The following is a 21455-nucleotide window of genomic DNA, read 5'->3' as shown; positions in this document are numbered from 1 at the left end:
ATTGCATTTCCTGTTTTGGTTTACTTTACACCTTTTTTTTTTTTTTTTAACGTTACAGTCTATGGTTTACGCAAGGAGGGTGTAATAATATAAACAGGGACGCGCAGGAATGACTTTACTCGTTCTATTATGCGTGTTTAGTCATGTTTTTTACCTGCAGGTTTCTGCTGCGCCGGTTAATAATGTCTTCAAACACCTGCAGAGCGCATGTAAGTGTTTCAGAGCCTGATCAGCTGTTAAAGGTGCTTCATGTCTCCTGAAGTTGTCTTTATGCATTAATTTGCTCTATCGCGCACACACTTTACATATGTTTTGGCATTGGCTGGTCTTTTATTGGCGGTTTTAACATACCTTTTAAAAATATTCTTGTACATTTAGCTGTTGTTGTTGTCCATGTTTGCATTCAGTTTGCCTTATGTTCTGTTTGGGACTTTGATACTCTTAACATCAAGGTACGTGTATTGATAAATTGTAACATTTGAATATTAGTATGTACAGGACAATGATGTTGCATGAACTGATATTAGTGCAAATAAATGGAACATCTTGTAATAATCAATTGAGTGTCATGAATATACTTTAAAATCAAACAGACTTTTTAAAATGACCCTTTTAATCAGGTTAGTTCATTCAAAGTAAATAAATTATGGCAGTTGAGGAAATGCATCTGAAAGAAACATATTACTTATTAAATTACATTAAGAAGAGCATATTGTCGTGCTGAAATTAGATTTTCTGTGGTTAAGACAAATATGAAAAGGATGATATATTAACTTGGATATTGAATAAGGGTGATGATATGTAATGATTTTTCACAATTTTATGAGCAATTATTGTGAACAAGATTGCTGCTGACATGTTAATATAAAATATAATTCATATGTTATTAAACATACAGACAGACAGATAGATAGATACATGCATACATACACACAAATAATTTTCAGTTGCAAAGATTATTAAAATGGTGTATTACATTTATATGATTTGACTATGAAGTTGACTATGTCATTTTTTTTTTTTTTTTAATTAATGTTATTATTTTCAATATTTTGTGGATTTGTTGGGGTCCAGTTCTCCCTAAACAAAAATGATGTATTATTATGCTGGAAAACTGGTAAAAATAAAATGAATGGGTAAGAGTTCAATAGTATCTTTCTACTGGGTCAAAACAAACAAACTAACAAGATTAGTTTTGAAATATTTGAATGAGGAAGTCGATATAAGAATTGATTTCAAGTTGATTGCAGTGCTCTTTTAAAGTAGCATTGGGCTGATTTGCTGTGAAATAGCTCCTGAATGGGACAAAATATTTGACACATCAGTATTTAAGGGGAGTATTTTGCATATTTGTCAAATGGCTTTTAACTTGCCCATTTTAAATTCCAGCTAAATTCTGGCATATCTCAGACCTGCACTTGGATCCAACCTACCATGTCACAGAAGACCACACCAAAGTTTGTTTTTCCTCCAAGGGAGTTCCTGCAATGGATCCAGGAGTGTTTGGGGATTTCCTGTGTGACTCTCCATACCAGCTCATTCTCTCAGCGTTCAGTTACATGAAACAAGTGGACCTGCAGCCTGACTTCATTATATGGACAGGGTATAAAGCAAACTAATTTTTTGGCTCGCAGCTGTTCTGTGTAATCAGTTGGTATAATTTGTTCTACTTGAAAGTGGGGGATTATTGAATTTGGGAGCTAATGATCACATCATGGTTTTTGTCTTCAATATTTCTTAATTTTTATTTAAATGTTGTGCCCCTCACTGCAGAGACAGCCCTCCACATGTCCCAAAAGAAGAGCTTTCCACTGATATAGTGATCAACGTTATTGCCAATATGACTCACACCATACGTCAGTTCTTCCCAGAGCTGCCAGTTTACCCTGCCCTGGGAAACCATGACTACTGGCCACAGGTATTTCAAATCCAAGGGCAACTAGAGCTTTAGGAGTTATAGCCAAGACAACAGTTCTGGGGTCAAATAAAGGGCAGACATTTTTAGGTTGTTTGAATGGAATATTTGCATACTGCTTGCTGCAAAGCATACACTGAAAGTGTATTTATATATATGTTTATATTTTATTATTGTATTATGTTTTTAAGTTGTCTATTTTTAAAATATAAATGCATTTAAACAATTATGCGACAAAAAAAACTATTCAAACATTTCCATATCTCTTCATTAAAGGGTTAGTTCACCCAAAAATTAAAATTCTGTCAGTAATTACTCACCCTCATGTTGTTCCAACCCTGTAAGACCTTCGTTCATCTTCGGAACACAAATTAAGATATTTTTGATTAAATCTGAGAGCTGGATCACTCCTCCATAGGCTTCTAAGACATTATAACTTGCTGGCCCAGAAAATGCATTAAAGACATCGTTAATATAGTCCAAGTGACTACAGTGGCTCAATCTTAAGTTTATAAAGCGACGAGAATACTTTTTGTGCACAAAAAAACCACACAAAAATAACGACTTTATTCCACTTTTCATTTCCTTCTCTCTGGGCCTCGAGTTAGTTCACGTAGTATAACTGCGCAGCGCATCTGTGTTGTACGTCACACGTAGGCTCACTATTGGCCGACGCTGGTCATGTGTGTGATGTGTGTGACGTGCAACACAGACGCACTGCGCTAAAACACTACGTGAAATAACTCGAGGCCCAGAGAGAAGGAAATGAATAGTGGAATAAAGTCGTTATTTTTGTGGGTTTTTTTGTGCACAAAAAGTATTCTCGTCGCTTTATAAACTTAAGATTGAGCCACTGTAGTCACTTGGACAATATTAATGATGTCTTTAATACATTTTCTGGGCCAGCAAGTTATAATGTCTTAGAAGCCTATGGAGGAGTGATCCAGCTCTCAGATTTAATCAAAAATATCTTAATTTGTGTTCCGAAGATGAACGAAAGTCTTACGGGTTTGGAACAACATGAGGGTGAGTAATTACTGACAGAATTTTCATTTTCTGGGTGAACTAACCCTTTAAGGGGTATTGAGTGGCATCCAGTTAAGCATTTTTAATTACATTTTACGTAAAAACATCTTATCTTTGGACAATTTGATGAAAACATAAATCAAGAAAAAGACGTCATATTCATTACTGATATTACCTCTGCTTCCTTTATGAAAAAAGAAATGGTGAGTGCATTGCATTGTGGGATCAGTATTTGAAACGGCGTACTCTGTCGTGTACGGCTCAATTTGGCACAGTATGATTGCTGCATACTGCTGAAATATTAAGACTATACTCTTAGGAAAACAAGGTTTAATGGTGTTCTATATAGAACCCTAGGGTTCTTGACTAAATTTTTTCAAAAAGGAGAAATGTCTTAAATGATTGCATAATACTTTCATGTTTAACAGTTTTTTTTCCCCAAGTGATTAAGTATGTTTATGAGCTGTTCAATTCACATGAATTGAATTAAAAATGAATTAAAACTAAATTCATTCAATGAAACTAAATCTATAAAATTAACCCTTAAAGGATTCTACAGGGTGGGCCATTTATATGGATACACCGTAATAACATGGGAATGGTTGGTGATATTAAAGTCCTGTTTGTGGCACATTAGTATATATTAGTACACACCACCCATCTTGAGGAGTTTGCCCCCTCACATATACTAATGTGCCACAAACAGGACTTTAATATCACCAACCATTCCCATGTTATTACGGTGTATCCATATAAATGGCCCACCCTGTATATATGAATCATGTGACATAACCTTTTAAGTTTCTAAATATATAACCCTTTTACTCTAAAAGTGCAGTGTAGTATGCTATTTTGAATAGCAATTTTTTTTGTGTGTGTGTGTATGTGTCTAATCTTGCTTTAAATCATTTTAGGATCAGTTGCCAACATCTGAAAATGCAATTTACGACGCTGTAGCCAAACTCTGGTCTCCATGGTTGAACTCAGCTGCTGTAGCAACTTTGCAAAAAGGTAACTGCAGATAAGGAAGACATGAATGAGAACATTTAAATTACTATATTATTTGGGGATTTTGGATGCTGATTGGTCGATGCAAAGTTTTAGCCTTGCTAAAATACTTGGATGCAAACGACAGTATGATGCAAAATCCCTGTTTATCTAGCCACTGTTTTTGTCACTAATATATATAGGGATGCGCAATATATCGGCCACCATATCGGTATAGGCCTATATATGATCATTTTTGGTGTTATCAGCCCAATAAGAAAGTTTGGCCGATATATTAAAGCTGATAAATAATGGATTATTTCCTTGAGCTGAGACACTTCAGATGCGCACTGTTCACCATCATGGTTTTGAATTGCTTGAAATATGATTGGAATCACTTCAAAAAAGGAAAATACAGTTCAGTGCAACATGTGCAGCACAAGTCTGTCATATGGGCTACATAAAATTATAATGAGAACATTATAATTGTGTGTTTGTGTCATGGCTTTTAATGGTGAGACTTTTGTTTTTGTAATCAGGCTCTCAGAAATTATCAAAAAATTTGGATTTAGATTTATCGGCCAATATATCGGTTATCGGCTTTCAAATATAAAGAATTATCGGTTATCGGTATCGGCCAAAATGTTAATATCGGTGCATCCCGATATATATATATGTGTGTGTGTGTGTGTGTGTGTGTGTGTGTGTGTATATATACACAGTTCACTATGTTACTGTGATGCATGGTGCCTAACAGTGGCCTTTAGCTCTGTGACAATATAGTGAGCTAATACTCTTCATGTTACTTGTTTGCATGAAGGTGGCTTTTACTCTCTTGTGATCAAACCTGGCCTACGTCTGGTGAGTCTCAACACAAACCTGTACTACAGTCCTAATGAAGTGACTGTAAATATGTCTGATCCTGCTGGGCAGTTCCAGTGGCTGCAGGAAACGCTTGAGCTCTCAAGACAAAACATGGAGAAGGTGAGTATATTCTGTCTGCTTTTACAAGACAGTTTAATTTTAGAGAGAGCCCGCTGCACTGATCATAAGAGGCCATTTCGTTATAAGGCTGTAAATTAAGAGTTGCAAAGTGGTATGTCCATGTAAGTGACATCAGCAGTGTGTGAGTGACTGCTGAGTTGAATTTCACTGTCATCTGTTCCTCTGAGGTCTATGTAATTGCTCACGTCCCCATCGGTTACCTACCCTATGCTATAAATACAACAGCCATCCGAGAAAGCTACAATGAACAACTGGTCAAAATATTTCGCAACTACAGTGACGTCGTTGAGGGTCAATTCTACGGTCACACTCATCGAGACAGCATAATGGTTCTGCTGGATCACAAAGGTAACATAACACTGCAGTACATTAATATGTTAAATAAGATATTCAAAAGATGTTTTTAGTTCCAAACTGTTGACTTAGTTAAAATAAAATACACATCATGTATATGTGTGTATATATACAGTATATACCATACTGATTTATGTGCCATAAATGCATCTTTTCAAGGGAAACCTGTGAACTCTATATTTGTCACACCTGCTGTTACACCTATCAAAAGTCTATTGGAGCCATTTTCGAACAATCCTGGCCTCCGTGCGTATCTGTACCACCCTGAGAATTATGGTTTACTGGTAAGTCTCCACCTACTAGCAAGTTCAAGCACTGATATATTTACTTTTAGCATGCCTTTAGAATTATTACAACATATTTATAATTATTAGTATGGAAGCTTACTTCCATCATGGAATAAAACAGTTAAAAAGGTAATTGCAGCTTTTTATCTCACGCAACTTTTGTTTTGCAATTCAGAGTTTAAAGGCCCGTTCACACCAAGAACGACAACTCTAAAATTATAACTCGCAAGTGCGAGTTTATACGTCGCGTTTCTGATTTTTTTTTTGCAATTGCGAGTTTAGATATCGCAATTTAGATATTCTCTTAATTCCAAGTTTATAGCTAGCAATTCTGACTTTTTTCTCAGAATTGTGAGATATAAACTCGCAATTGCAAGAAAAAAAAGGTCAGATTTGTGAAATAAAAAGACGCTATTACCTTTTTTTTTTTTTTACAATTTTTTTTATTCCGAGGCAAAAAAAGCTTCCATATATTAGGCAAGGCACTGTGTCAAAATGTGTCTTTTAATTATGATATTCTGAGTTGTTTAGAGCTTTAATAGTTGGCTTAATTCTAATAAATGTGAAAATGTTTTTTGTGTGAGGTCATTCCTGCACCACCAATGCGTCTCTTCCTTGAGCAAGTCTTGTTTCTGAATGATTAATGGTAGTGTCAGTTCTAATTACATGCTGTGTTTTAATCAAGGTGTCAGCTCAGCGCATGGCTCTTCTGTTGTATCTCTTGTAATAATCACTCTCTTTTTTTTTCTTCTACAGGATATTTGGCAGTTCTATTTAAATCTCACAGAAGCAAACCTGGAAAAAAGGTCAGAGTGGAAGCTGGAATACATTATGACTGAGGCTTTTGATATCGAAGACATTCAGCCCCACAACTTGCATGAACTTGCTCTTAGATTCAAGCAGCCACAGAGCAAAGCCTTTGAGAAGTATTTTAACCATTTTATGGTGAGCTACAACTTAAACATCACATGTGATAGTTTTTGCAAAATGGTTCAGGTGTGTGCTATGCACTTTTTGGATCGAGAGACCTACTTGCAGTGTATGGTGAGGGACGGGAGACCAGAAGATTGAGCTGAAGTTACAGTTCTGGAGTGGATACTCCAAAAAAAGGGGTTTAATCTTTTTTTTTTATTAATAGAAATCAGGGAACATTTTTATTTAAATAATAATAATAAAAGGGTGAACCTCAGGAAAACATGTCTCACTTCACCCCAAAACCAAAAAGAGAGGGGGGAGACTGGGGGTGGAGCAACTCCAAATTCACGTATGTAAAGAAAATGAAGCCTAATTTAACACTTACGATTTTTTTTCTTCATTTATTTTCATTATATTCATGACCATTTAACCACATTTCCCCCTAGACATTCTCAGTATCATAATGTCTCCATGATTTATCATGATCCATGATTTAGTGGTAAATGCCACTATTCGTAATGGTGTCTTTGCTGTAATATTGCAAAAGAATATGTAAATTAATAATAATTTAAACAAAAAAGGCTGTATAACAAATACTATGGTGATTAAATGCTTAATTTTAAGCAAAAAAAAAGAAAAAAAAGTAGTTATTCTTATTCATTTTGGGGTGAAACATTACATGTTTTTTAAGATTTACTTGTGAAACCTGATACTGATTTTAAGGCACTTTAAAAAAAAAATGTTTTAAAAAAAAAAAAAAATATTGTAATGCATTTTATACTTTATTTGCAAAATAATTTTGCATAATTTTCTATAGACTTTTTATAAAAATAAGTATGCTTTTAGTTGCAGGTTTTTTTTTTAAATAGGTTGCTAGAAATTAAAGGGAAAAATCATTTTATCTGATCGGACCACTCTTCTATGTTGCTGAATGTAGCCACAGTCTTCCTTGCACAAAAAAATAAATAAAATATGACGGCTTTTGCAAGCTTTTTATTGTTTTAGTGCTTCATGTCTTTCTAATCCTGGAATCATCAACAAGAATTTAGTTTTGCTTTCATCATTTTGAAAGTTTGTTGTGTTGTACCAGTTATAACTAGTCAATCTTTACTACACCGCACTAGTTGTAAACATGGTCACATTTTTAAACAGAAAACCATGCGTAAAATCCAGTCCAAGTCACCCCACTCAGAGGCCCCATACACACTCAGACCCCTCGCAGGGATACTGTCTGCTCACTGCCTCCACTGAGGGTCTTATGAAATGTTCTCCAGTTCATTTGTCTGGACCCCCTCCTCATGTGGTCATTGGCATTCAAGTGCTATACTGCCTTTGATGACTCAGAATGGTTTGTGGAGCCAGAAAGTTGACACTGAGATAAAGGGGGTGCCGTGGTGACTCTGGCAGGCTGTTTTAACGACTGACTGAGATGCTCTAATCAGCATTCATCAGTGGTCTGCCAATCGTGTTCCTCAGAGTTCCCCACAGAGACTCATCTGTAAGGGGGACGGGTCAATATTTGCCCTGCTGCACTGGCGGCACTAAAGGAGGGATGGGATTTTTTTAAGCACGGGCCACACAGGGCTGTACTGAGTTGGGCCAGAGTTTGACAGGCACATAAATCTCAGAGAGCTTTGTCTCTCTTCGAGAATTGGTTAGCAGAAGATGTTAACCTGGAACAGAGAGTATTTCAAATGCTAGGTTTTGTTTTTTGTGGTTTGGTTTGCTTTGGTTTGTTTTGGGGAAAATATTATGGTGTTGTAATGGGGTTGATGTATAGTTTGGAGAGTATTTCAAATACTGGTAATGGGGTTGATACACATAGCCAATTCATATTTTTGTTTTGTTTTACAATATTATGGTAACAGGGTTAATACATATATTGGAAAGTATTTCATATGCTGGGTTCAGTTCCGTCCACAATTAGTATTTTTGTATTGTTTTTGTTTTGGGGTTGACGCATAACCTGGGGTCAACTCAAATTTAAACCAAAGTTACTGGGGTTTTTGTGTTGAGAAAAATGTATTTATTAACACAGTAAAACAACATGAAAGTAAGGGAGAAACGAATGTCAGACATTTTGTAAAATTACCCTTAGGCCTATATTACATATAAATTTAGCAGTTTGGGAATCGTCCCAGAATGCATTGCTTACTACAAATGTCTTTTTAACATCAAATGTCCTTTGTTGTAAACATATGAGTCCCCAGGGTCTAATCATAACAGATTACTCTTTGGCCGATTAGCTAGTTATTGCTGTCACATATATTCAGCTGGGCTGGCAGTCCTGTGTCTACTTTAAAAGTTAAAGAGCTGTAACAGGGAAGGTCAATGCTAGAGACCGGCATGGGTCAACTCGGCACTGATTACAGGGCCTCATTATACTTGGGCAAACCCTCATCAGAGCCTGTTCAGTCGTCAAACTATTGCTTTGATGGGCATGCTTAACCTACTGCACTATTTAAGCTGTGGATTACTGTCGTGATTGTGTAACCATGGCAGCCCCCGGGGAATTGGAATTCATGGAATATGCTGGTTAATTTTGAGCTGGGGCAGCAACTGCATGAACGTTTGGGATTACATACCAGTTGATTAAGTTCAGGACAGAAATTATTACAAAGCCCTTGACCTGTTTTCATGTGGCTTATTTTTATAACCCTGTGTGTTTTGACACATTTTTTTTTTATTAAATGTAAAATTAAACTAATTTAAATAAGTATTTATTTGAATCGTGTAGTTATACAGTACTACACCCAGTGCTGCAGTGATGACGTATTTTTGTTGGCCAACAGTTTGCACCACCCTGGTTCCATCGACAAAAACCCAATTGTTTTTTGTTTTTTTTCTCATTGGCTTTATGAATGATTAAAGAAATAAAAATTACAGAAATAATCTCTGCATGTAACCAACAAAAGTTTATGATTCTTACTCTTTGTCATCATGATAGTCTTCACAAATGAACACAACGTCAATGAATTTTGAACCCTAAATACAATTAGCAGAAGTAAAAAGCTAAACATAGACAAGCCCAAAATGATTAGACACTAAGCTTTTTATTGTCTTAACCACAAATTATTGGTCATGAATTTAGCTCAATTAAGCAAATGCACTTCTTAAAAAAAAAAGAAAAAAAAAGAAGAAAAAAAAGCCATTGCTGTCTCAGAAAAACATCTAAGACAGAATGAAGTTTTTGGCAGAATATGGGAGGTTGTGTGTGAAGTGATGAATCACTGATGCTCCAGATTGGTGTCTGAAAATCTGCTGAGAAATATAATAATAAATGCTTCTCCAGCACATGGAGGAAGAGGTGTCATTGTATAGGGAGCTTTTTAACTGCTGGTATTGGTGAGCTGCTTCCCTGTGAAAGATAATTTAATGCTTTGGAGCACAGGAGAATATTACAGAATGTCTTGCTTCCCACAATTGAAAGTTGTTATCTAAATTGCTCTTTTTCAATAAGACAACACTCCTGCCCACATTGCAAGTCAACCAAGAAACGGCTTGAGAACAAGCCCATCAGTCTCATGTTTTGACCTCCTCAGAGTCCAGATGTGAACCCTAGTGAATATTTGGTCTCACATTAAACTCAAACGAACTGGGAGCCATTTTTCAACTACTTATGAACTGCTTGAAGCCGTTAACGTTGAGTGAAACAACACTGACTCTTCTTCCTGTAAAAAGCTGTCTGCAAGTTGGGAGTGGCTATTCTGTGCTGTTGCTTTATCTATAGTATTTATGCAATTTTTTTCTTATTTCCTGACCAGTGATTTGTGATTAAAACAGTTCAGACTGTAAAAAATCCAATAAATATTTTGGCCATTTTTTGGCCCAGGAGTGTAGATGTTTAGCCATTGCTCATTTGTCCAAGGGCTCTTGACAGTAAATAATGACACAAGTTTCATTTTTGTGGTGTTAAAATGTGACTTACTGCATTGTTTGTGTATGCACACTCAGCACTGAATGCCGTAAGCCACTTCCTTTTTCCTTTTTAGCTTGTATAGCTCTTTTGTCTGGAGTAATGCAGAAGTTTGCATTCTGAGTCACTCAGAATGGCTCAGAGATCTGACACCATATCAGTGACTGTTAAAACCCACAAACATAAGTCTTGGGAAAAGTTACTTTCTGTTTGAAAACTGAGGAACAGTAAATGGACTGTAGCTTCCCTTTGTGGCATGCATTGTCTCGCTAACCAAGACCATGTGCTTATAAAGGCTCAGATTTCAAGGACAACTGAGTGATTGAACTTGAAGAATGCATTGCTTGCTGGATCAGGATTAACTGGCTCTCTTGTTGTTTCTTGATGTCATACTGTATTTTAATTATGATGGGCCTATGAGATTGACACGTAAATGAAAAAAAATGTGTAATATAATTTATACAAAATATTATAATTTATATAATCTTAACTTATTTTTAAATGTATATGTTTTCTATTTTAATACATTTTAAACATGTAATTTCTTTTCTGTGATTTCCACATGATCCTTCAATAATCATTCTAATATCCTGATTTGCTGCGCAAGAAACGTTTATTTTTTTCAACATTCTTAATAATATTAAGAAATGTTTCTTGAGCACCAAACCAGCATATTAGAATGATTTCCGAAGTATCATGTGACACTGAAGATGTGACATGCAGGTAAATGAATAAACTATATATATATGTATGTTTTTGTTTTAAAATGATTAATTTTAATAAAAACATTTTTTAAAGCACTTCATGTATTTCTGTATTTCTCTTTGTATTTTCCTATCAATATGGTACAATATTATCCTGTTCAATTCAATGTGATAAACGATTAGGTAAAATGTAATCTGAAAGTCACTGTCAGATTATATTTCCTTAAATGTGTAATGTAATGGAATACGTTACTAAAAAATGTTTTCATGTAATTTGGAATCAGTAATGGACAACAATTTGTAAGTAATCTACCCAGCACTGCCAGCCACTTTAGTAGATACACATGTTCAACTGGTCGTTAGTGCAAATATCTAACCAGCCAATCACAGGGCAGCAGCTACATTTAGGTATGTAGACATGGTCAAGACCAGTGGTTCTCAACTCCAGTCCTCGGGACCCACTGCTCTGCACATTTTGTATGTCTCTCTTATCTGACACACTCAGTTCAGTTCATGGAGTCTCTCCTAATGAGCTGATGATCTGGTTCAGGTGTGTTTAATAAGGGAGACATACAAAATGTGCAGAGCAGTGGGTCCCGAGGACTGGAGTTGAGAACCACTGGTCAAGACGATCTACTGAAGTTCAAACTGAGCATCAGAAAGGTGATTTAAGTGACTTTGAATGTGGCATGGTTGTTGGTGCCAGATGAGCTGGTCTGAGTATTTTATAAACTGCTGATGTACTGGGATTTTCACAAAAAAAAACCATCTTAAGGCATTGTTGATGCAAGAGGTCAGAGGAGAACGGCCAGACTGGTTGGAGCTGATAGAAAGACAATAGTAAATAGCCACTCATTACAAACGAGGTCTGCAGAAGAGCATCTCTGAATGCACAACACAACCTTGAAACAGATGAGCTACAGCAGCTGAAGACACACCAAAATTGGACAATAGAAGATTAGAAAACGTTGCCTGGTCTGACGAGTCTTGATTTCTGCTGCGACATTCAGATGGTAGGGTCAGAATTTGGTGTAAACAACATGAAAGCATGGATCCATCCTGCCTTGTATCAATGGTTCAGGCTGCTGGTGGTGTAATGGTGCGAGGGATATTTTAGCACACTTAGTACCAATTGTCATCATTTAAACGCCACAGCCTATCTGAGTATTGTTGCAGACCATGTCCATTCCTTTATGGCTACAGTGTTCACATCTTCTGATGGCTACTTCCAGCAAGATTATGTACCATGTCAAAAAGCTCAAATCATCTCTAAAGTTTTTTCTGTAAAAATGGGATGTTTCTCCTCTTCCCTCCGAACTTTATCTTGCGGTGTGCCTCAGGTTTCTGTCTTAGCTCCTGTCTTATTTTCTTATCTTCTTCCTCTGGGTTCTATTTTTAGGTAACACAATGTCTCATTTTACTGTTATGCTGATGACATGCATATTGATATGCCTTTGTCTAAGAAAAATAACAGTGCTCTAGAAAGTCTGACAAGCGTGTCTTGAGGAGGTAAAAGCTTGGCTTGCCTAGCTTAGATCTAGCTTTTTCTATCTTCACTCTATAGCGAAAATAAAATTGTATCTCCCTAAGCTCTCGTTGGAGACTGCGATCCATGCTCTTATTACTTTGTCCCTAAAAGTCCCAAACAGCCCGCTTACAGATTGTTCAAAACGCTGTGGCGAGATTCCTAAAGGGAAAGAGGAAATTTGACCATTCCACCCCACTTTTGAGATCCCTTCATTGGCTACCGATAAATTTTAGAATTGAATATAAAATTTTAATACTGGTGTATAAATCTCTAAATGATTTAGCACCTCCTTATCTATCTGACTTACTCCATTTTTATTCTCCCACTAGAAGTCTTAGATCTGAAACGAAACTTCTTCTTCAGATACCTAAAAACCGGCTAAAATCAAGGGGAGACCGAGCATTTGAAGTGGCTGGCCCCACACTGTGGAACAAGCTCCCACTTCATATAAGATCGACTTCCTCTCTGTCTGAGTTCAAGTCATGTCTCAAAACTTATTTATTTTCTGTTGCTTTTAGCTTACAATGATTGATCTGTTTTAAACTGTTTATTATTAGTCGTGTTATTAATTTTTATTAGCTTTATTTTCTGTGTACAGCACTTTGGTCAGCCAGTGGCCGTTTTAAAATGTGCTTTATAAATAAACTGAACTGAACAAACTGGTTTCTTGAACATGACGGTGAGTTCACTACACTCCAGAGTCACCAGATCTCAATCCAGTAGAGCACCTTTGGGATGAGCTGGAGCGGGAGATTCACATCATGGATGTGCAGCATGAGGAATGTTTCCAGCACCTTGTTAAATCTGTGCCACAAAAAAGTAAAGCAGTTCTGAAGGCAAAAGTGGCCGGTGAGTGTGTATAAATTGTATAATATTTTGTAAAATTATTTTGAAGGCAGTTTTACACATTTGAAGGCATTTCTTCTAATCATATGGAGTTCTGCCCTCTGAACTCTATTGATTTGATTTATAATTATTTATTTTATTTCTCTCAGACTATTTAAGTCAGGTTGTGGTGACATTTAAAAAAAATTTTTTTTTTACAGATTAAGTTTTTTTCCCCCTGAAAATAGTATTAAACTTACCATCATGATGCTAATGTGTTGCTAGGGTGTTGCTATGCAGTTCCTAAGGTTTTTTGTGTAGTTGTTAGCTCCTGGCTGTGGTGTGGTGCCACTAATAAGTATGAAGGGCATTGAGCCAGGCACAATGTCATTTTGGGAAAAGCCTATGATTGTGTAATTCCCTTACAAAATGAGGGTGTTTGGAAGAGGGAGGGGGAAACTTACTTCAGTGAAAGCAGGGAAGCACACCCAACTGCGGCTTTCCTTTGGTTTCATGCTTGAGTGGCATTTCTTCGCTTATTAATCCATATGAAGGCATCAGTAGGGTTTCAAACTTTATTGAATCCTAAGCTGATTGTTCTTATATCTTTGTGAGGCAAGAACATGCCAGTGTCTCTGCAGCCAATGGCCTTTCACTTTGGCTGTGACATCAGTGTCAACCGATGCCCATGGAAGACTCACCCTGATTTAATGCTTTTGACTGCAGAAAGGCATTCTGGCAAAGAATAGAACTGCAACAAAGTCTTCATTAGACCTTCAGAGATGCTGACTTTATACAATGTACAAGAAAGCAAAGCTGAGCAAAAAGGAATCCGTCTGACATGAAATGTTGAAATAATAAGTCTTCAAAAGTCAAGAGTTAAATCAACTCTGAATATAAAGCATGTACTGGGATTAAATGGAATATTTATGAAATAAAAAACAGTGGTTTTCGACTGGTGGGTTGTAAATCCAAAATTTGATCAGTTCCCATATCTTTGGTTGTTGACGTCAAAGGCTTTGTGTCCAGTTAAACTAGTATTTTGCCACAATTTAATGTAAAATATTGGTATTGAAATACACCAATTGTTTTACAGTCCTATTATGGCTTTGTGGCATTTAAACTATATGAAAACTTCTACAGACAGTTTTGCTGTGTTGACGTCTCAGATGTGATGTGATAGACCATCATTTTAACCGTAAACGCAAGCAGACAAGGGCAGGACCTCTCTGATCATAGCAGAGCTGTGGGTTACAGTGATGGTGGCTTATTCCACATGGTCAGTTCTGCATTCACCACTTTCTCCAGAGGTGATCTAAAGCTGAAGGTTACGCTGATATTAAGAGGCAGTTTGACTCATTACACTCCCTTATTTTATTACCTGACAGCCTGTTCTCTGTAATTCTCAATTACAATTCTCAATGTAATTCCTGTACCCCTCAGGAATGTAACAAAAATACTGTTGTACCCCTCAAATGTAACATGATTAGCAGTATCGTAAAGTAGGCCTATACTTTGTTTATGTCTACAATGTTATTGTCTTGTTAAAGAATGAAGAGGTGCATTGTGAGTTTTACAGATTTGTTTAATGACATATAGGAATGACAGCTGACTCATGGAGCAAATACAAAGTGAAGGTATTTCTATTTGTTGGCCACATCTAATGTTAATCCACAGTTGTAGCACAATACTGCCATCATCTGGTCAAGTAGACAATAATCATGCAAGTTATTACACTGAAAAAAAAATTGGTCAAGGATTTACTTTGAAACATTTTTACTTTATTTTAACAAAGAATTTACAAGTAACACATTGAATGAAACATGACATTTTTAAGTAGAAAAAACGAAATAGTATTTTCTTGTACAACATACTGCAATAACCTTTGTTTTATTTACAACTTTTAAAATCTTTTTTTGTACAGTACAGTTAGAAATACCATGTCAATAAACTACTAGTTTTGTACATCCAGTGACATTATGATGTCATGCTATACTCAAGAAATCTGAGATCTGTGTCTGAGTTACATTATGAGCTACAGCATATGGATATATGTAGAACAGACTGCAAATTATTCATCTTGCTGTATAAAGTAATAGTCCATTCTTGTAAATTGTATTCTAAAAGATTCTGTGTACAGGTTTTTGGTCCAATTTAATATCTGAATGTAATAAGAAAAACATCCAATGTATTCTATCTTTAACACAATCTGTCAACTTGGATAATTTAGAGATTTCATTTGGTCGTGATGAAATATATACCTGAAAATAGCAGAGCCTAAAACAGACCCTTGGGGCACTCCATACTGACGTTAACTTGGATAATTCCCTGTTTAAATAAACAAAATGGTAATAGTCAGATAGGTACAATCTAAACCACCTTAATGCCAGTCCCTGAATACCAGTGCAAGTTTGTAGTAGGATTGAAAATAATCCAAGATATGTGAAAATGAACAAAGTCATTTGCTTTTACTAAAATGGACAAAGACATTTGCTTTTACTGTTTTCCACCCCCGTATGTCATGGTCTATAGCATCTAACGCTCTAAGATTAAGTAAACGCAGCCTTGGTCAGAAGCTAGAAGTAAGTCATTTGTAATTTTTCCATGCATATTTCTGTGCTATGATGGGGCCTCAATACTGACTTAGATTTTTCATTGAGATCATTCTTTTAATGAGCACAATTGAGCAGACAAGTATATTTTAGACATAAATGGCAAATTTGAAATGGGTCTGTAAGTTGCCAGTTCAATGTAAAACAAAGTGAAGCAAATAAGAAAATGTTTAGCTGTATGGCAAAATTAAAATCTGTTTTAATTGCTGGGTTAATTGTTTTGACAATAATGCTAGACATGTGTTTAATCAGTGTGTCTAAATTAGTATAAATTAAATGTATAATTATTTATGTTTTGTCAGAAAACTTGTGTAAGACTAATTAAATTATAAATTTCTTTGAATTGAATCGCGCTTCTATAAATTCCCCCTTCTGTCTTTCCAGTTCATCATCCGGTGGGACGAGGGCATCATAAATTCTGAATGTTGCCCAATGCTGGTCTATAGCATATTTATACAGGGGAATTCATTAAGGTGATACTGAATATCTTTTTTTTTAAACCACACAAAGACTAAAGCCACACTGGGGAAATAAACTCCACAAATGCATCCAATAATTAAACATGACATTATTTGTCAACATATAATAGGCGTTTTGGATCAAGACCAGGTTTTTACAGTCTATTTATCACAAGTGTATAATTGAACTAGTCTCACCATACAACGCTGTGTATGTCTGCCCAGATGTCACTCTTCGGAGGAATGGCTCATGCCACTGCTAAGAGGCAGATTACCATCTGGTGTGTAATTTATGACGGGTTATGCCAGGGGTCATGGCCTAGGACTGTAATGTATTGCCCCCTCAAAATATAATTGTACCAAATGCTTAGAAAATTCTAGTAACAAAAGTGCACTTCAAGCCATTTAAATCACTGTCTGGATAAACAAAGGCAAAATATTTCAGAGCTAGTCATGCTGCTCCCAGCAGTGCATCAGTTTACCCATCCACTATCTCATAGCTCAGTGTTTTCCAACCCTGTTCCTGGAGGCACACCAAAACACTACACTTTCACGAACTCATTCTCAAACACAACTGATTCATCTCATCAGCCCTTTAGAAGAGACTCCAAAGCTGTGTTCAAAATCGCCCCCTATACCATCAATCACTATTCCCTACATTCCTCCACTAATATAGTCCACTTGAAGGAGTGAATGAAAACGAGTGAGTGAATTCGGACACGGAATGGCTGCTACTTTTGCATAGTTTGTGCTTGCTGTTTAATAATCATTTGAAACTTAGCAAACTAGCAACTCCAGTTGTAATGAAAGGATTTATCTTGAACTCTGTCATGAAACTAGCATGTATAAACCTTAATTAAACAATTTAATAATCAGTTAAAAAAATGTATACCTGTATGATATTACTCTGTACCCACATTGGACCAGCTGTTTGGAAAATGAATGGACGGATGATTCAGCTTTGAGCGCCATCTTCTGGCAAGACGCAGGATTTAATTCGGCACTACCCTTATTACAGTGCATTATGCGTATTCTCTAGCCGTTGAGTGTACATCTGTTGTACACTTATTATTGTGGTGCATTATGGGATTGAATGAGAATAGTATCCACTATTGTTGAAGTCACCTCTACAAATGGCTGTCCCCTCAAATAGTGCCCTATTTAAGGGTATAGGGGGTGATTTAAGACTGCCTGAAATGAATGGGTCAGATAAGGGAGACATCCAAAATGTGTTCTCTTAGTGTGACTCCAGGAATAGGGTTGGGAAACTGTCATATCTGACATAGGCCTACAGTAGTTCATATAATTGAGGCAGTGACAAATGTTTGTTATCAACTTAAAGGGTTAGTTCACCCAAAAATTAAAATTTTGTCAGTAATTACTCACCCTCATGTTGTTCCAACCCCGTAAGACTTTCATTCATCTTCGGAACACAAATTAAGATATTTTTGATTAAATCTGAGAGCTGTCTCACTCCTCCATAGGCTTCTCTGTAATTGAAACTTGCCGGCCAAGAAAGTTAGTAAAGGCAATGTTTCAATAGTCCAAGTGACTACAGTGGCTCAACCATAAGTTTATCAAGCGATGAGAATAATTTGACTAACCCTTTAATTAAAAGAGGATTGCAATTAGTATGAGTGTGAATTGTCGTAGAGTTGAATCATTGTTTATGTGTTACGGAGAGTTACGGACTGAGGGCACATGCACTCACCATCTGGCCTGCACGAGATAAGCTCTTGGACATTGCCAGTGTTTTTCTCCCATGCCCCTACCTATGTTACAGAGATTCTCAAAGTATTTCTTCAAATCATTTGAAGCATTATCTCATGGCCTAACCCCACTGAATACTATAAATACTTGTTTCACAAGCCTTGTTTCTAAATGTGTTGGATAATACCTTTTGAATGACACTTTAATTTCAAATACCATTTCACATTTAACCTGGCATTGACCTTCAGTGTTGCAGAGGTTTCTGTTGGATTAAATAATTTTGAACAAATGGGTTATACAAGATCATTAATTCTGTTAGAGTAAAAATTGGTAACACTTTCTCTGAAGCCATAAGCTATTCTTAAAGGGATACTCCACTTTTTTTTGGAAATAGGCTTATTTTACAACTCCCCCAGAGTTAAACAGTTGAGTTTTACCGAATCCATTGAGCCGATCTCCGGGTCTGGCGGTACCACTTTTAGCATAGCTTAGCATAGATCATTGAATCGGACAAGACCATTAGCATCTCTCTCAAAAAAATGACCAAAGAGTTTCGATATTTTTCCGACGGAAAATGAAAAGTTGCGATTTTCTAGGCTGATATGGCTAGGAACTACTCTCATTCCTGCGTAATAATCAAGAAACTTTGCTGCCGTACCATGGCTCGTACCATATCGAAAACGGTAAAACTCAACTGTTTAACTCTGGGGGAGTTGTAAAATGAGCCTATTTCCAAAAAAAGTGGAGTATCCCTTTAATGCATTATATATGCATACTCTCTTATAAACAACCTTATAATATGCTGCATCATCTCTTAAATAATCATAACAACAGGTACTTGTCAGTGCACCGAAAAAGATTTTGCAATTGAAACAGCCCTTAAAATGTCAGAGTCCCTGATCAGTGCCCTGAGACTACTGAATAGGGAGCTGATTGAGACTCACCCAAGGAGAATTCACCCGTGTTAATGTCTTGCTGGTGGGAGATATTAACATCTTTTTTTTTTTTTTTTCACCTGTTACTTAAGAGCTTTTTAGAGAAATATTTGCATTAAATGCATGCTGTGTTCTTTGAGATAAACATCGTATAATGCAAAAAATATTTAGCATTCAGGCTCAGTGAAACATTGCATTGTCTTTTCGAAATAGTGACATAACCCCTTATCTACTTCAGGAACGGCATCAAGCCGGTCCAAGGAAAGGCAAAAAGGCCGCAGACCCATTTTAAGTGACAGCTGCTCTTTTGCAACAAAGGTAATTTCAAATGCAAGCAGGTCCATTCATTTGATTTCCTCCACATCTCCCAGAGTGCTGAATGTAATTATCATCCCTCCATCTAGCGTCCCTAGGGAGCCCTTCCCCCTCCATGCTCAGCTGTGACCGTCCCCCGGCCCTTCGGCCCTCCCCCCACCTGATCACGTGACATTATCCTGTCCCGCCTGCCTGTCCCCACCCACCAGCACCAGCTGTATGACTTTCATAATCTCAACACAATGCCTGATCCAGAATCAGTCACCACTGACTCTCATTATAGCCTTTATAATATCTATCTACCTGTCTGTCTATCTATCTGTCTGTCTGTCTGTCTGTCTATTGATTATGTGATCGACCTGATGTTTTAATGTTAAGCATTTTTTTACGATGTTTTAAATGTCTCTCAGAGGGTCTGTCTCTCAAATATGAGAATGTTTATATACAGTATTTATATATCTATCAACTGATCTTAGTGGCAATATATAAACCAGAAGGGAAATAGATTAAATGTTTTACGGTAAATATTCTTCTAAAAGGTAGATATCAGAAAATATGCAGCCTAACTGAAAAGTGTAAGGTATGGTCTTTGAAAAGACTTAATTTGCATTCATATTTTAAGGATAATTCATCAGAATCCATAAAAACAGCCTTATTACAGAATCAGTCCACTCAGAATAGAAAGAGACTGCATCATCACAGATGGTACTTGAGGGCTTTGATTGCGTTCAGTCAAGTACTTGCCTGTAAGTGTGTGTGCATGCTTTTGTTTGACCATATGTGCATATGCGTGTCCTCAGTGGTGTGTGCATTTCAATTTAACATGTGTTTGTATGCATGTGTTTTAGCCCGACTGAGTGCTTTGCAGGCCTGAACTAGTGGATGGTCACATATAGCTTAAAGGCTCGACTTCTGTTTCTGAATGCGTTTTATTATTCCGATGGTTAATATGATTTGATTCACTGCTTTGGCTGCAGCTAGTTTAACCTGTGCAATTCTGCTTGCAACTGCATTTGTGAATTTGATGGCATCACAACAAACACCTAATTAGCCTGCATCTAATTTAAATACAAAGCCTTGTGCTTGACCCATAGGCAATACCTCTTAAGCACAATGCCCTTCCTTCACAAAAATAAAGTGAACTAACATTTTCAGTTTGATTAAGATTGAGATTAAGTATTTGATAATACTAGTTAAATGTTACCACATAAAACATATTTTTATATGTTTAGAGATAGAGTATGAGTATTATATGATAGAGTTTGTGACACATAATCTTCAGCAATATTACTGATTTGACTGCACTGACACTACTGGGTGATAGCTGAACTGAGCTGGACGATGACATCACTGTTTTCTACAGAGCTGCTTTATAGCTGAATTGAACATTTCTTATTTGATGAACTTTACACAGTTATTGAACAGAACTGAATCAACATTGAAATAACCTCAGCTGAACAATGACACTATTTTCTTTTTAAAGATGCTTTACAAAAGAATTTAACTTTGATTTGATTATTGAGCAACTGTTTTCTTGTTCCTTATTCCTGAGCCTGGTTTCTCCAAAGTTTTTTTCTCCATTCTTTCACCTGATGGAGTTTAGGTTCTTTGCCACTGTTGCCTGTGGATATTGTTAAAGGGATAGTTCACCCAAAAATGAAAATTCTATCATTGTTTACTCACCCTCAAGTTGTTCCAAACCTGTATGAGTTTCTTTGTTCTGCTGAACACAAAGGAAGATATTTGGAAGAATGTTTGTAATCAACAGATCTCGGTCCCCATTGACTACCATAGTAGGAAAAATATATACTATGGTAGTCAATGGGGACCGAGATCTGTTTGGTCACAAACATTCTCCCAAATATCTTCCTTTGTGTTCAGTAGAACAAAGAAACTCATACAGGTTTGGAACAACTTGAGGGTGAGTAAACAATGATAGAATTTTCATTTTTGGGTGAACTAT

At 36.5% G+C, this 21455-nt stretch overlaps 1 protein-coding gene across 1 annotated transcript; it reads left to right on the top strand.

The window, feature by feature from the left end:
• The first annotated feature begins 69 nt into the window (after positions 1-69).
• On the top strand, positions 70-7481 carry smpdl3a (sphingomyelin phosphodiesterase acid like 3A). The gene is made up of 8 exons (XM_084091526.1): positions 70-209; positions 1390-1603; positions 1774-1918; positions 3856-3952; positions 4749-4912; positions 5101-5281; positions 5447-5571; positions 6331-7481. Exons 1-8 carry the CDS (start codon positions 110-112, stop codon positions 6643-6645), a joined length of 1341 nt encoding a protein of 446 aa, XP_083947652.1. The 5' UTR covers positions 70-109; the 3' UTR covers positions 6646-7481.
• The last annotated feature ends 13974 nt before the right edge of the window (positions 7482-21455 follow it).

This window comes from Abramis brama, assembly GCF_963993115.1.
Source record: "Abramis brama genome assembly, chromosome: 18".
NCBI lineage: Eukaryota > Metazoa > Chordata > Actinopteri > Cypriniformes > Leuciscidae > Abramis > Abramis brama.
This window is presented reverse-complemented; position numbering and strand designations above follow the sequence as displayed.